Source organism: Porites lutea, chromosome 3 (genome assembly GCF_958299795.1).
Source record: "Porites lutea chromosome 3, jaPorLute2.1, whole genome shotgun sequence".
Lineage (NCBI taxonomy): Eukaryota > Metazoa > Cnidaria > Anthozoa > Scleractinia > Poritidae > Porites > Porites lutea.
The window spans coordinates 38016978-38033918 of NC_133203.1; the positions used below are offsets into that span (position 1 = coordinate 38016978).

Below are 16941 nucleotides of genomic sequence, written 5' to 3' on the forward strand. Positions count from 1 at the left end.
TCGCTTCGTTAATGCTAATAATAATCCGTTGCCATTGCAGTTATTTTATCAAAATATTTTTGCTTATATTTTTTCCAGGACTGCTTTATTGATTTTCTGATATTAAGACAATTTTCAATGGCTTGAAACGTTTATTCTTTGTTTGCGGTTCATAGTGACCAACCTCTGTCCTCCGCAGAGGCCTCTTTGTGTCGTAGGGGGGCTGGGGAGAAAGAAGTATAGAGCACGCGGGGCACGATGGGAAGGGGAAAGAGAGAAGAGGTCTCAGTCATTTAACGCGCTGTTCTCCCATCGTCCCCCGTGCGCTTTCTATTTTTCGATTACTGCTTTTTTTATTGGGATATCCAGCGGGAGCCTCTGCGGAGAAGAGAGGTGACTAATTAACTCTGTTGCATGTTTTGTGATGTATTTATTTTATGCGGTTGTCTTTCAGCTATATGTTTTCAGCAGTGGTGGTACTCCCTTATTAAGCACGCATATTTGCCTTTGAACAGCAGGGTATGATTCTCAGGGTCTTCTGTTTTAAACATGGCATACAATTTCACTATAATCAAACACGTGTATCTGCCTGGATTTTATTCATCGGAATCAATGTATGCATTTCTCTTTGTGAATAAATTATAAAATAAGTTGGGTGCAAACTACGGTTTGAAAGAGCAAATATGAAATTGATATGAATTGATATAATTTAGTCATGTATTTGCCACAGACCAAAAAGCTAGTCCATAGACTAAAAGTCAAACAAATTAATCCCTCGTCTAGAGTCTTTTGAATAGGTTTGGAAAAATTTACATTGATAAAAACTATTAATTGGTTGCAATTGCCTGCTCTGTGATCCGGTGTTTGTTAAAGAGGGTTTTAGAGCAGTTATACTCGTTTTCTTCGGAGAAACGTCTTTTACCATATTGGCCCTCTTATGCAGAAGCTGTCTGAGGATTCGCAAAACATCAAAAAACAAATCTATAATTTTTCCTGTCAGCTGCAATACGATTCTTTTCCATGCAAATGATTCTGACTGAAATGTCAAATTTCATTCCTATCGGAATATAGTTTCACAAAACAGTGTGTAATCAGGGTTAGCCAAGAATGCAGTTTTGTTACGTTGAATATGATGGTGATAAAGTTTTTTGTTCAGACCGGGTCAGTGTTTAAAAAAAACAACTCAGGGCAGTATAAACAGTGACTTGAAATTAGATAATGATTAGGTCTTCCTCTAAGCTGAAAAGGAAGTCACGTTTTCAGTGTTGAAAAATCATGACAAAAACCTTTATTTATTAAAAGAGATTCCGTGTTTATTCGATCCAGTCGCGTTTGTACTGTTTTCAAGCACTTTTGAAATAGTCATTGGTCTAAAAACATGCACCCTAAAAGAGGTTTGACGTTTTGAGTTACTATACAACTTCCTTTGTTGTAATAAATGGCTGAGCAATTCAATGAATACATTAAGCCACATTAGCTCTGAGGAGCTCCTGAATGACTACTACTTTATTGGGGGTAATTATGATCACGGTAAAATGTTATACAATTATTGAATGATCACGGTAAAATATTCAACAATTATTCAATGAGAATGAGTATGATGCAAAGAATTATACAGATCGAAGAGGATAACAGCCTCGTAACCCTAAACTTTTAATAAGAGCAACAGCAAACTTTGTGGGAAATGTTCTTCACTTCTTGTCGCACATCTCTAATCTTCCAACAATAAAGTACTGGGTTGAAAGAAGAGTTCGAAAATAGGAGAGTTAATAATGCTCGCCAAGCGACTTCCATTTCGGTGGAAGAATGGGGTATGTTAATAGCCAGACCTATTAACAATGCAATGCCGTATGGAGCATAGCAAATAAGTAAAGCAAACTGCACCCATGCTATGGCGTACACCGTCTTCTTGTATCGCGCTATAATTAGTTGATTCTGGCGTGCTCCGTATGGTTGTTCTTGTTGAATTTGAGCTTGCTGACGACGAAGAGAGACAAAGATTTTTATGTAAGAGAACGCTGAAATAACCACAGAAATTATCACTAAGAAAATGAAGGTCCCTCTAGTAAAGAAATATGCTATCTTATTAACAAAGAATATAACCCCTGTGTAAGTTAGGGCACTTAGAAACCACACACCGACTATGACCCCCCAAACGCGCCTTAAGGTTACAGTGTGTCTATATCTCAGCCCTAATGATAGGGCAAGAAGTCTGTCCACACTTATAGCGGACAATGTAAGAACCGATACTAGAGGCAACAAACCACTCCAAAACCCTCGATATTGCTCAAGGGCAAGAATGCGATCCGCGCGGCTCTTTGTTATTGAAGAAATAAGAGTCTTTACGTAAATAGGTTGAGTGTGGAGACCAACTAATAGATCGGTGACTGCCAGGCATCGAAATAACAGTTTTGTTGGTGGATAAATAGACGTCACTTTATGAAGAGCAATCAGGATCAGAGCGTTGCCAAGAGATGCGGTGATGGCGAGAAAAATATTGAGACCTGCAAGAACTGCCATGCTTGTTGAATAAGCATTCCATGATGCTGTTACTTCAGTCGAGCTTGTGCTGTTTTTATATTCAGTTAAGTTTGCCATTAGTCGTGTTAACTGCTTTGTTAAAGTACACCGGCCCACTGTTTCTATAGAATAATTTTCTTTTAGCCAGGTTTATGATGATCAAATTAATGCTGTCGCTATCTGCGGTATATTATACACTATATTAATTTTGGGAGCCTGCGTGTCTATTAAACAAACTTGACTTGCTTTTCAATAGAAAACCATGTTTTTTTTTTCAGATATTCTCAACATCCACTTGTAAATTTGAAACCACTATGAAGATTTCAAAAAACATTTCAAGGATACACCGGTATTCAGCGGTTATTTCATTCTATTTTTTTAAGCTTTCTTTTCTTGACCAAGATCGTAGAAGGTATTATATAGTTATTTTGTGTTTATTTATCGGGGTGTTTCGTTGACCTAATGAAAGTCAAAAATGAAAACAGCGATCTACACTTATTTACTAGAGAAAATTGAAACTATGGCTTGACAGCCTGAATGGTAAGATAGCCGAGAGGGTAGCGATAGTAACCTTAAGTGCCATAATAGGTCTTTTGCATTAGTAGTTGATCACGTGATCAACTTTCGGTAAACACGAAAACAGTTCGCTTGAGGATGACTAGAGCCAGGGCTTGACGTAGGACTCGACAATTTTTCGCTTTCCCGCCATTTTCACGTCCTGGCAACTCGCATTTTTTTAAAAATGATCTTTTAAATTTTATTGGAGCGTCAATGTATTTGACAGTGAAAGTACTAATTGGGGACACTATTTTTACCTCTCCGACTTGAGACGGGACAGCCAGTTTGAGTGGTCATCCGAGCCACGCGAAGGTCTAGTAGCTTGCACGCAGTGCAAAGGGAGTAACTTAAAACAAAACTGAATGCAGGGCTGGCGCTACAGCAAAGGGTTGATTTAATAAAAACTCTGAGCAGTCTCAGGCCTGCTCAGAGTTTTTTAAGACCCTTAGTATCCAATCGAGAATCGAACCCGAACCTCCTCTCTTCAGTCAAGCGCTCTAGCGACTGAGATTGGCTCAAATGAACAATAGCTCTTGTGCAAATGTATTTCCAACAGGAGAGGCTAACTGTATCGGTTCCTAGAAAGGGAACGGGAAGCATCCCATGAATCGATTTGATTTGTACAGTGCCCAGGCCTCATTGGCTTGGCCGCGCGTTGATCTGGCCCGGCCACTTTCGGCCTTCTTGGATTATATCCTTCGAGTTTGTCAACGTCTGCTGGATTCGTTTCCCTAGCCGGGAAAGCTTCATTGGTTTCTATAGCATGTTTATTTATCATTCGTGGAAAAAGTTGTGTTCGAAAGGGAGCATGGCCGCCGAGATGCCATCTCATGCCTCCTACCTTGTGTATTATATTGTAAGGGGGGGGGGGGGGGGGGGGAGGGGGCGGGGGTGAATTTGAGAAAATAATCACAAAAAATAATTCGGAGAGTAAGTGTCATTGACCTTTATTAAGTATTTCCTATAAATTTTAAGATCGTATTTTTACCCCATACAAAGTCTGTAAAGCATGTTGCATTATTTTTTTGCATTTTTCAAGGGCTAAAGATGCGATTAGTCATCTGTAGTAACATCAAAGAAAATTTCTTATAGGAGCCCGAGAAAATAAATGTCAAATTTCACAAAATTACATCTTACTCATGAAATTTCCAGAATTTTACCTGCGTTTTCACAATTCTTGTGAAACTCGACATTCATTCTCTCTGACTTCCGTGAGAAATTTTCTTTAGTGTTATTACAGATGACTAATTACATATTTAGCCCTTGAAAAATGTAAAGAAATGCAATATGCTTTAAATTGCTCTGGTATAAGGTTTCTGTCCACTGAAAATTAAAATTACTCAATTTCCTGGTGGATTCCGTCTCATTATCATAAAGTTTGTTTTCTTCCTGTTAAAAGACAACTTATTAAGATTGCAATAGTTAATTACTTTCTGAAGTTCTGAGTTCATAACTGCCCCAAGATCGTGGCATAGAAGATATTAGCATCATTAGCAAAAAGTCGAAAGGAAAGCATATCTAAAGAGTTAGCAAGATCATTTATGTGAAGAAGAAATAATAGTAGCCCAAGGGTTGATCCCTGAGGTACACATTCATTGCTTCATAATTCAACACTTGGAACAAATGCATACGTATAACTGGATGGTCCCTATGAGCCGCATGGAATATTAGAACAAATTAAGAATGTATTAGTTTGTCCGAATATGAAAAAACCAATCAAACAGTCTTGAAGGCATTCGAAGATATTTAACAAATGACTGCAATTGTTATGCATTTCAGCTATAATAATTATCATTTGTGACACGATCGAGTAAAATAGCCGGCTTCCTTGTTTGCAGAAAACGAGAAATTTTTAAAAAATTCAAGCCACTTAACAATTAATATCACCTGCCCACATGCGTCTCTAATATAAACCGCAGTATTTTATATGATCATTTACACAACTGAGGTAGTAGTCATTGAGTGTTGCTAATTTAGCCTCTCTTTGCGTAGACATTCGATCAAACAAACGAAGTTTTATAGTTAATCCAGCTGTCACTGACACCTTTTTAGACTACATGTTTTGCCGTGCGGCAAAATGACTATTTCAAAAGAGCCAGTATGAAAACAGTTCAAACGCGACTACAGCAAGCACGGCATCTCTGTAAGGTCTCCGATACTTTTCGATTTTTACTTTTCGTGATTTCTAGCAAAGACGAAGAGCAAGTTGTACATGTACAAATAACTGTTTATGTTTTTTTTGAATTACACGCCAATTACAAGGCTTTCTAATTCCCAGAAGAGATGCGAGAACCGAAGGAAGCCAAACTAAATATAGAAATATGACCAGAAGGCTTCGGGATCATATTAGACGTTTGAACTTACACCAACCGGATTTTTCTCTCAACTGGTTAGCACCCCTGGCCCAGATTTTAGATTTTTAATGGTATCAGGACTGAGTGGAGTCCAATTCGGTCTGTAATTACGAGTGATTAACAACCGCGTGGCGGGAGTCCGATTTGTTTAATGACGAGTATGATCACAGACCGAATTGGACGACACAAAGTTCTGTCGCCAATTAATCATAACTTTAACAAAATTTGTGACGTATAAAATAAGGCTCTTTTTTAAATCAAACACAAGAAATTCCAAGATGTTTCTGCTAGCTGTAAAAAAAGCCATTTAAGCGCGCGAGTGATGGCGCGTTCTGTCCTATTAAACTGTCCTATAAAGGCTGATATCAGGCAGATGATAGCCAATCAGATTTGAGAATTTTGTTATAATTATGATTATAAGCATAATTGCCCGTCCTTACGGCCCATATATTTTCTTCAAATCAAACAAGCAGACAGGTACATTACCGTGCGATTGCAAAAGACCGTGAACACTTGATTCTAACAGGTCAATTGTGTAGTGACCAATCACAATAAGTTCAGGACATGCAAGCAAACTTCAAAAACTAATCATGAACTAATTACTGTTGCTTTTTCCGTTTTTTTTCTCACGCCTGATTGGCTTTTTTCCTGGATGCACAATAACGTTCCTTGTCATACGGATGGCTCCTTGAGCGGGCAAGATGACGAGAATCCTTTGCTTTGATTGACTACCTGAGCTGGCGAGAAGGGCCTGAGATCTTACCTGCTCGGGAACGCCAGTTTTGTTCCACCAAAAAACATTTAGTTTTGGCCATATGATAAATAAATCGTTTATCAACCGACGGCGAGCTTATTCGGTCAAAGATGACTAATTATGGCCTTGTTCTGTTTTTTTTTTTTTCGACCAATATCTAGCCATTTTCACCTCACGCTTGGTCAATAACGCATGCATAAGAGTTTTCTGAGTTTCACCGCAAGCATAAAATATTTTTTACATGATACTTGGTAGTTTGCACCCCTCGGCTTATATAAAAGCGAAAACGGGTCGTCGGTCTGAAGCCTGATAACTATAATTGCAGTTTGGAAATACGTATCACAGCTTACCTATATACTCTAATGTAGACACGAATATGACAACTCGGTATATATATAAATATTACTCTTCTTCGCTGTTACTCTTCGATAAACTTAACTTAGCACTTTCACGTGATTCCAACGTTGGAACCAATCAAATGGCACGGAGAAAACATTTGCATGTGCAACATAAGGCAATCGACTCAGCACTTTCAAGTGGAACCAATGAAATAACACACAAAAAGGAAGATTAGGCAACTTACAGCTAATGGCATCAAAATTCGTTCTGTTTCACGTAAATACCTTTTGTTATTTTAATTAGCTAATACCAACGGAAGAGTTTAAAAGAGTACAGAGCGCAACGCAATGAGAAGACACAAAGTGATTGCACTGTAAGTATCCCGGAGAGCTCCATACAATTCCTTATAATTTTGTTATAAGGAATTGTATGGAGCTTTCGAGGAGACTTTTCTTCATTAGCTTAGGCGCGGCGGATTTTGTCACGTATGATCAGTGCGAGGTGTTTCTCCCGACACCCTTCTGTCAGGAAAATGTCATCATATGAAAGCAAAACAGACACGATCGCGTCGGCAGGCCGAAGCCTGCAAAATAAAAGGCTTTTCTTCTTCCATTTCAGAGGTCAGTTTTGTTTCGATCTGGTCAAAAATCAGGTTTTTAGGTTGTAGGTAATAAAATATTGTCTTATTCTGTTCTCAAGGACCTTTAGAAAACGAGACAAACGAGATAATTGACTAGAGAAAGAAGCGTGAAAACGCTTTTTTGGAAGAAAATATTTTTTAATTCCCGGAGCGATTTTGCGAAATCGCGAAGCGCAATATATTCAGTTTCTTCCAAAGCCGTCATGATTAAGCAGTGTAAAACGATCACAACTAAAAATGAATTTAGTTTGTATCGCAAAAGCAGCGAAAATAGGGCTGAAAAAAAAAAATGGATCGGAAAAATTAATAAAAACACCAAGAAACCGTCAACCGGGAGCTTTGTCAAACAAACCGTTGGTACGGTTTATTTAACCTAACCTGGAAAAGGAAACGTCGGCACGCAGAATACATTTCATCCTACATGTAGTTGTGATTTCCAGAACGGACCTCGGGAGCCTCATTGCCGTAATATCTTCTACATTAACTTTCCGCTCCAATATTATGACTATACAGTACCAGTGAATTGTTTCAAAATTTAAAGCGGCCGAGACTTATTTCCATCAGCGCGTAGTTAATTAGTTAAGCAATAATAATGCACAGCACTGTAAATAACACGGTTCTAGAATATCTGATGGCTTCGCGTTTTGTTCGTCGCTGCATGCGATTTAATCGCTTATAACCTAACAGAAAATGTAAATGTACCTGAAGGAAATACCGTGTATTACCTTACCTTAACGCTGTGATGTGTGTAAATTTTTCTTTTGCTATGGTTTTAGACAATACGACTTCTCCTGACTATCAATTGTGCGTCAAAACAAGCGCGATAATGAAATAGTCGAAATGCCATGGTGTAGCACTTTATTACAAAGTTTTAGCTGGAAAACTTGTTACCATCTGATGTACACCTGTATAGTCTATGTTTGTAAGCTCTGCCTAAAGAATCACTGGGTTACACTGCACCCATGGGTGTGCCACCTAAAGTGCAGCCCATGTTTGTTACCTCTACCTAAAGAATCACTTGGTTACACTGTACCCATGGGTGTGCCACCTAAAGTGCAGCCTATGTTTGTTAGCTCTACCTAAAGAATCACTGGGTTACACTGCACCCATGGGTGTGCCACCTAAAGTGCAGCCTATGTTTGTTAGCTCTACCTAAAGAATCACTGGCTTACACTGCACCCATGGGTGTGCCACCTAAAGTGCAGCCTATGTTTGTTAGCTCTACCTAAAGAATCACTGGGTTACACTGCACTTATGGGTGTGCCACCTAAAGTGCAGCCTATGTTTGTTAGCTCTACCTAAAGAATCACTGGCTTACACTGCACCCATGGGTGTGCCACCTAAAGTGCAGCCTATGTTTGTTAGCTCTACCTAAAGAATCACTGGCTTACACTGCACCCATGGGTGTGCCACCTAAAGTGCAGCCTATGTTTGTTAGCTCTACCTAAAGAATCACTGGCTTACACTGCACCCATGGGTGTGCCACCTAAAGTGCAGCCTATGTTTGTTAGCTCTACCTAAAGAATCACTGGGTTACACTGCACTCATGGGTGTGCCACCTAAAGTGCAGCCTATGTTTGTTAGCTCTACCTAAAGAATCACTGGCTTACACTGTACTCACGGACGTTTGCCTCGCGCTCTCTTCAAAGACAAAAAAGCTATAGTCTGTTTGGCCAAAAATCAAGCTTTGTTTCCCCTAAAAATTTGACACCATATTAGGGACCCGAAAGACGTTAAAAGTTCCTCCATAATAGAAGAGTGTTTTGCTAGAGTCAACAAACGTTTGGCTTACATTAGTTTCAATATAAAGGTGCAAAAACGTATCAGCATAATTATAGCACACAAACATTGTCATCAAACTCCTGGCATGTAGCCTGAATGAGCTAACCAAATATGAATAAAGCATATAACGAGAAATATTCGTCAAATGGTCTTGTTAAGTAAATTATACTTCACTTTGCGAAAGAAATTTATCGCTTGTATCCGTGTTACGCATCGAAAAAGCGAGGAGTCATCGCATGACATTAGGTAACAGAGGTAATACTCACGAGTATGCGAGTTTGCGAGTTTGCGAGCGATTGGCGAGAATTCAGTGGTTAAAAGTCTGAACGAAGACGATGTCACCATTCCGTCATTCACAAAAATAAAGCGAATGCAGATTATTGAAGGACACTTTCGAACACTTCGATTTTGTACAGCTTGATTTCGAAGATAAAGTAACATCTTTGAATGTAACTACTCCACATATTATGATCGTGTATTCAAAGGACAAAGGTTTCATTGCAAAAGCGGCGAAAGATGTGAAAGTAGGCGATCAAATGTTATGCAGCAAAACAGGAACAGTTATAAGAGTATCAAAAATCAGCTCCTTCTACAAAACCAGGAAAATTAATGTTGAAACCGAGAGCGGAACCCTAGTTGCCAATGGATTATATGTAAGTGGAGTTTGTGAATATAATCCACGTATTCAAAACACAACATCTCAAAGCCCCCAAAATGTCTATTTCCTAAATGAGTTTTTGCATACCTACAGAAAAAGTCATGGTTATTTTCAGATAAATGTAAATTGGCCATCATATTTACACGTTTGATTTCTCAATGTGGCCTTAAATTTACACCATCTTATATTAGGGGAACTCAACGACAGCTTTCTGTATATAGTACTGCTCCATGAAGAAACAATTTTGCGCAGAAGTCATCGCCGTATCTGAAAAAAAAAAAAAAAAGCTAGAAATTTCTAGGTGTCTTGTTCAATTTATCTAAGATTTTCTGATGTTTTCTGTTCACTCGCCGACGATTTTTGGAATTTAATTAGAATTTCACTTCAAGCTTTCTTCCAACATTTGGCTATATTATTCGTAATAGTGGCGGTAATCTGATATTCTTGACCGTTTCATGCATGAATAGCATCTACGTATTTTAGGGAAATGGTAGAAATACGCCAAAAAATTCGAAAAGGTTTAAGTTTTTGTCCTGGGATGACCGAACAAATATACACTCTTAAATAGCTTGGCTAGAATGTATTCGTAGAGCCTTAAACGAACTCTACGCAGCTGAAAACAAGCTTTCGAAAAAAAGGAAAAGGAAAGAAAGGAAGAAAGAAAAAGAAACAGTCATTGGGTTGGTGCCCCAGTTGTATACCGAAAACTGGGGCCGGCTAATTGCTTTTATATTTTCTGTAACTTTTTACTCCATTGATGCAGTTAAATTAAATGATAAAGGCAGTGTAATTGCCTACGTCTATATATGTGTGAGTACTATGTAAGTTTTAAAAGTGAATAAATTCCTGTTACGCCACAAATATTTGTTAACATTTTCATAGTGAAATATTATGTAATACAGCAAGGGACCTCTAACGAAAATGCTCAGAGATTTTAATGAATTTAATGTATGCTTTTATATGGGATAAAAAAAAAAAAAAAACAATTGTCAACCTTTTCTATTTTTTTCTACTTTACGTAGGGGGAGGTAAGGGGGAATTGGGTTGTAGAAAAGGAAGACACTGATCCAGAGACTGAGACAGTGATTTTGAGGGAGGCGGTTTCCTTGTTTTTGGGTCTTCGATCTCTGTTTTCTACCCATCCTTCTTAGATGCACTGTTCTACGCAGAAAAAGACTGCCTTCTCAACAGTATAGCCCGGCTACAATGCACTCAACACCATCACAAACATAATTTGATACCTTGAAGAACACGTTAGCGGAAATGGCTCCCAATGTACTTCGTTCCGCCACCGGGACAGAACAGGGTGTAAATGCTGGTAGAATACCTAAACGATCGGCACAAATGCCTCTGTTTCTATTTGTGAGGCCATGTTTGATGTATGCAGCTACATAAATTGCCCTTCCGCTCGTTACACATATTTGTCCCATTTTAGATTCAAGGCTTAACCAAAGTAGCAATTTTTCGTTGTACTGGTAATTATCGCTTGCATTCGCCCAAGTTCGATTTATCAAATTCGAATATGAATTCTAGGCAATAAGGACAAAATTGCACAGGAGCAGGATTGATATTTTTGTATTTTTGTCTGGAACAGGGTCGGAAATTTATCACTATTTGTCCGAATCAGTTCCAGAGACTCAAAGGCTCAGTGGGACGCTTCCATGCCTTTGCTAACATAAGAGATTACCTCCACGAAAAAATGACAACAGCCAACTGCTATAACGGACACCCCGATAAAACGGAGAGTAGCTACATCCCCGGCAAAAACAAATTAGAGGTGTTTGACTGAAATAAATTCCCGATATTACGGACTCTCGCTAAAGAGGACACGAATTCGAGGTCCCTACAGTGTCCGCTATAAAGCAGGCCCGTGGCAGGGGGAGGGGCAGGGGGGCTCGAGCCCCCTCAGAAATTTTCAGACTTGAATTAAATTCTGCTACAAAAGTGGAATTTTTCTACTAAAATGGACAGCTGTCAATGGAAGCTAACGTTTTAAAGTATTGTTGATCATAGTAAGATTATGTACTGTTGTTCTTCTGTGCAATTTGGAATTGTGTAAATGAACGAAATCGTATTTTTGCTCTGCAAAAACAACCAACAGCTTTAAAATATCTGCTTATTAAGCATTAAAAAAGTCAGAAGCAAAATGGATCGAAATGCACCAATGACAATCCCTGAACTTGACCTCTTGAACTTTATTGGTTTCCTAAGAGGTCCCCCAGTGTAAAATATACTACTGTACTAGAGTAAAACTTCGGTGTTTGCGCGTTTATATTGTTTATATTACAATGTTTTCGCAAGAGCCGCCGAAAAAGAAATCCAAACAAGTCGAAAATAAGCAGGAAACACTTTTATTGTGGGTAAAACCCTGAAATGTAGTGGTCTGACATGTACCAAGAAGTATGGCTTTAACCGAGGGACCGAAGAGGGGAGGGGGGAGTTTATGTTGGCCACTCGCTCAGCCCCCACCCCCCAGGCATTTTATGCTTGCTACGGGCCTGTAAAGGGAGTTGACCTCTCTCCTCCGCAGAGGCTCCCGCTGGGTATCCCTATAAAAAAAACGAGAGCACGTAACGCGGTTAGGGATGGGAACTACTCAAACCGCAATTTTCAAGATGGCTTCGATGGTTTCAAAAACTTGCGGCTAAATACAGGAAGTGTAGCCTAGTAAGCATGCGATCTGGGTATGGAAAAGTGACCATTCCTGTCGCTAAACTCTCTATACGATCGAATCTCCAGCCCACGATGTATGGACGTCGAGTGCAATTTGGAATATTAATGCTTTTTTGGAAGTCATTGTTATTTAACGTTCTTCACGACTTCAAAGGTTAGGTTTGTTTAATATGGCACTTATTCAGCTGGGATTCAACTGGATCGATTCCTTCAAGTAGCAAGGAGAGTGTCCTGGGCTAAATACAGAAAAAAAAATATTCGCGCAAGGCAAAATTGAATGAAAAAAAATTCATGCACGCCAATTAACCCTAAAAAATATTCATGCTACGGCCTAAAAAAAATTCATACAAGGAATTTGATAACGAAAAAAAATTCCTGCGGCTCAAAAATTCCCCTCCCCCCCCCCAATAACTTTTCTAATGGTCCGTCCCTAAGGAGCTCAGTATGCGCACCGACTGTTGGATTTGTAAGAAAACTTTCTTTGTTTGAAAAATTGTGTGTAATTTGAAATTCAATGCACGAACCCCCAGCCCGAATTTAATATAAAACTACGAAATGACAACCAACTTATTGGGTTGATAAATACTGTCGTGTATAAACGATATGGGTAGATATGGACAGGTGATATTGAATGGCTTGAATTACTGATAACTGTGTCTCTGTCTGCACGCAAGGAAGCCAACTTTCGCTTCGTTAATGCCAATAATAACCCGTTGCTATTACAGTTATTTTATCAAAATATTTTTGCTTATATTTTTTCCAGGACTGCTTTATTGATTTTCTGATATTAAGACAATTTTTAATGGCTTGAAACGTTTATTCTTTGTTTGCGGTTCATAGTGACCAACCTCTCTCCTCCGCAGAGGCCTCTTTGTGTCGTAGGGGGGCTGGGGAGAAAGAAATATAGAGCACGCGGGGCACGATGGGAAGGGGGAAGAGAGAAGAGGTCTCTGTGATTTAACGTGCTGTTCTCCCATCGTCCCCCGTGCGCTTTCTATTTTTTCGATTACTGCTTTTTTTTATTGGGATATCCAGCGGGAGCCTCTGCGGAGGAGAGAGTGATTATTTAACTTTGTTGTTTTGTGATGTATTTATTTTATGCGGTTGTCTCAGGAGCCCATAACCCTGGTTGTCTTTAATTAAAGAATGTGCTTTTAACAGTGGTGGTACTCACTTATTTGGCACGCATCAGACGCTAAAAGGGGATTTGCCTTGGAACAGGGTGTGGTTCTCAGTAGTCTGTACACAGCCGTTGATCTATTTTTCCTTTAGTTCTTTTCGAAAAGATCGGCGAGCGGGAGAGCGAAGCGAGCGAGGGCGAGCACGGAGCGCGAGAAGGAAAAATTTCTTCCCCTACCCTACCCTCTTGCGCTGGCGGTCAATAAATCCTCCGCTGTTTATATCACGCGGCTCGACGGACTTTGAAGACTGAAATAGAGGATCTGTGAACAGGCTAGATTCTCAGGGTCTTCTGTTTTAAACATGGCATACAATTTCACTATAATCAAACACGTGTATCTGCCTGGATTTTATTCATCGGAATGAATGTATGCATTTCTCTTTGTGAATAAATTAATTAAATCATGTTTCAGCAAACTTAACCCCCGTAGGTGCCTTCCCTTGCCTTCCGTATGCCTTCCCTTAATTAATATGTATAACAGTCGCAGAAGCGGAGACAACTAACGACCGTCCGTACACCCACTACATGTAAGCCGATGCCAAATGTCAGGTTATTTTGGCGGGAAAGCGTATGGCCACCCGCGTCTTGTGAAGCAGAGACAACTAAAGAGTCAATAAAGACGAAAACGGAAAGCGGAAAATGTTTCTGTATCCGTGTTGTTTTACAGCGGTTACCACTAACACGCGCCCTCAAAGGGTTTTTTCTTCGGTTCAAACCTGCGTTTTGGTGGACGTCAATCAACCGTTATCATGGTTTTTCACGCGTTAGCCTAGAGAAGATTCTTTCTCCGTTTCTTGAGCACTCGGAAGAATATGTCGGCGTTTCAGCCGTTTTTGCAATATTTTGCTACAGGATCTGACACCGCTTCATGTCAAGATTACGAGGAGAAACAATTTGTTGAGTGTTTTTCGGTGGAAACTCTAATTATCGACATAATTACACACTGTAAGTTACAAGTTACAGCCACATAAGCTTTCTCAATCGCTCGCAACTCGTCTGAGTTCTTGCTAGTTCTGGTTTCTATTCGATAACATGAAGAATGATAAGAAGTAAAATTCATTTTCGAAAACAGCCTCCATTCAGAGGAAACTTTTTCCCCTTTCGGTGTGATATCCGAGTTTTGTTTCTTTGAATTTATTCTAGCTTTGTGGCATATTCGTCCACGGCTCCCGTGTTTTCATACAATCAAATAAATAAACAACCTGAAAACCGTTACGTAAACTATAGAGAATGTTTCGGCTATTTCACTCAGCTCGCAGAGACCTCGTTGTTTTAACAATGTAATCCTTCATCTTAATAAAATAATTTAAAAAGCCGTCGTCGTTCGAAATTATTCGCCCCTCATTCAGCGATGAGGGAGCCTTCTCTGTCAGAGCGCTTGGAAAACCATGGAAACAGTTGATTGACGTCCACCAAAACTCAGGTTTAAACAGACAGAAAAACCCTTCAAAGGCGCGTGTCAGTGGTAACCGCTGTAAGTATTAAGCTTAGATTAACTGTCATGTCCACAAATTTGGAAAATCGAGAAAAAAAAGACAGAGAAAAAGAGAAAGTAGGGGACAGGCCAGCGAGGCTCAACGAGAAAAGGAGCTAGAGCGAGAGACAAGAAACAAAGAGAGACATTTTTTGTTGGAGGAACAACGTGAAATTTTGTAGCGGCGGGATTCTAGCGGCCACCAGGGTGAAAATGAGTGACAGTGAAAAAAAAAAATGTGAGCAAGAACACGCACGACACTTAAAACATGTAACCAGGAAGTTTCTGGACGTTTCACGTTGCAGTCGTGCAAAACAACGGCAAAGAAATGTACAAAAAAGGTGTGCTGCGCGTGTAAAGTTGCTTGTTTGCTAATTAGACCTATAGAGCACTAAAGTGATGACGTCATAAAAATGAAATTTCTGAAATTATGGGATTTGTCAAGATATTCTGAAAGAACAATTTCCAAGAGGCCTACTTGCCAAAAATGAGCATTTGGCCGGGGGGGCAAATTGTCTCCGAGATCGTAGCCCAGTTATACTCAGAAAACTCCATACAAACCCTTCTAATTTTTTTTTGGGTCGACCCAAAAAAAATTTAGAAGGGTTTGTATGGAGTTTTGTAAGCATAACTGGGCTACGATCTCAGAGACAATTTGCCCCCAAATGCCCATTTTTGGCAAGTACGCCTCTTGGACATTGTTCTTTCAGAAAATCTTGACAAATCCCATAATTTCAGAAATTTCATTTTTATGACGTCATCACTTTAGTACTCTATTGCTGTTTGTTTTTTACCGTTCTCGTTGCCTCGCCCCTTAGCATTATACGATTTTATATTCAGTTTGAGCAAACTATCAAAATTATCGAGAGCTTCGCTTTTAGCCCTGGCTAAATCTATATATTAAGTGGACTGATGAAAACGGAAATTATAAAATGTAACGAGTCAAAAGAATGGTTAAACGGCCATTTGTTAAATTTCGAACGCCAAATACACTTACATAATCCAGCTGCCAGGCCTATTATTTTGTATATATTTCTTCCACTTAGCGTCGTAGAAAGCTCGCTTTCCATTAGAGGACTGTCTTGATAATTATAGTTGCCATGAAGTAAGCATCGACCCCTCTATTTCGGGTAAACAATGCGCATGCTATGCTATAAGGAGCAAAGCAAACAAGTAAGGCCAACTACAGCTATGCTAAACTGACTGTTCAGTCTTTCTGTATCGCGCTATGTTCACTGCATACAAAATCTTATATCCAATTTTCAGGTTAAAAATTCGTTTCCACCACCCTCACCAGGCCCTGGTTGTTCAAACGTTGGATAGCGCTATCCACCGAATAAATCACTATTCAGTGGATAAGTATCAGGGAAACCGACTACTTATCCACCTTTTGAACAACTGGGGCCAGATGGATGCCCTAAATCTCGTCCCTAGATCTGTAAGTTTGAACAGCGGAAGATAAGGGTAACCCTAGTGGGTCCTTGTTGACATATCATCCCTCACCTCGCAAGCTTTTTTCCGCCCTCTCAGTGATGAACGAAACCTTCAAAGTTTGTCCTGATTGGGGGTTGTGTTGTGTGAAAACTGAAAAACAACAATTTTGTCTTCGTAAATAATACAAGTGGTATTTCGAAATTGTTATACGTAAAATCACGAGCCTTTAGGCGAGTGAAATTAGAGACAATTTTGAAATATCACGAGTGGTATTTATGCCAAATATAACGTACAAACCATGCTATTATTAGTTTATACTACTACCCGCAAAAGGTTTGTAATATTTACATGTAGGCATTTCAAATTAAGCTGAAAAACCACTGCTCTAATTGTACAAATTTTTCATGTAGAGTATAACTTGAGATATTTTCTAACTTTGTATGGGTCTTAAAAGATATATACAGGCTTTGATATCCGCAGCAAAACGAGCTCACTTTAGCAGTTCCTTTTTTATAGTTTTTAATTTTAAAAGCAGCGGAAAATCTTGCGGATGATGTTCTTCACTTCTTGTCTCACATCTCTGATCCTCCAACAAT

General features: G+C 39.3%; 1 protein-coding gene across 1 annotated transcript; it reads right to left on the minus strand.

Annotated features, from left to right (window-relative positions):
• Positions 1 to 1582: 1582 nt before the first annotated feature.
• Positions 1583 to 2577, minus strand: LOC140932254 (melanocyte-stimulating hormone receptor-like). The gene has a single exon (XM_073381878.1). It carries the CDS (start codon positions 2575 to 2577, stop codon positions 1633 to 1635), a length of 945 nt encoding a protein of 314 aa, XP_073237979.1. The 3' UTR covers positions 1583 to 1632.
• Positions 2578 to 16941: the final 14364 nt, after the last annotated feature.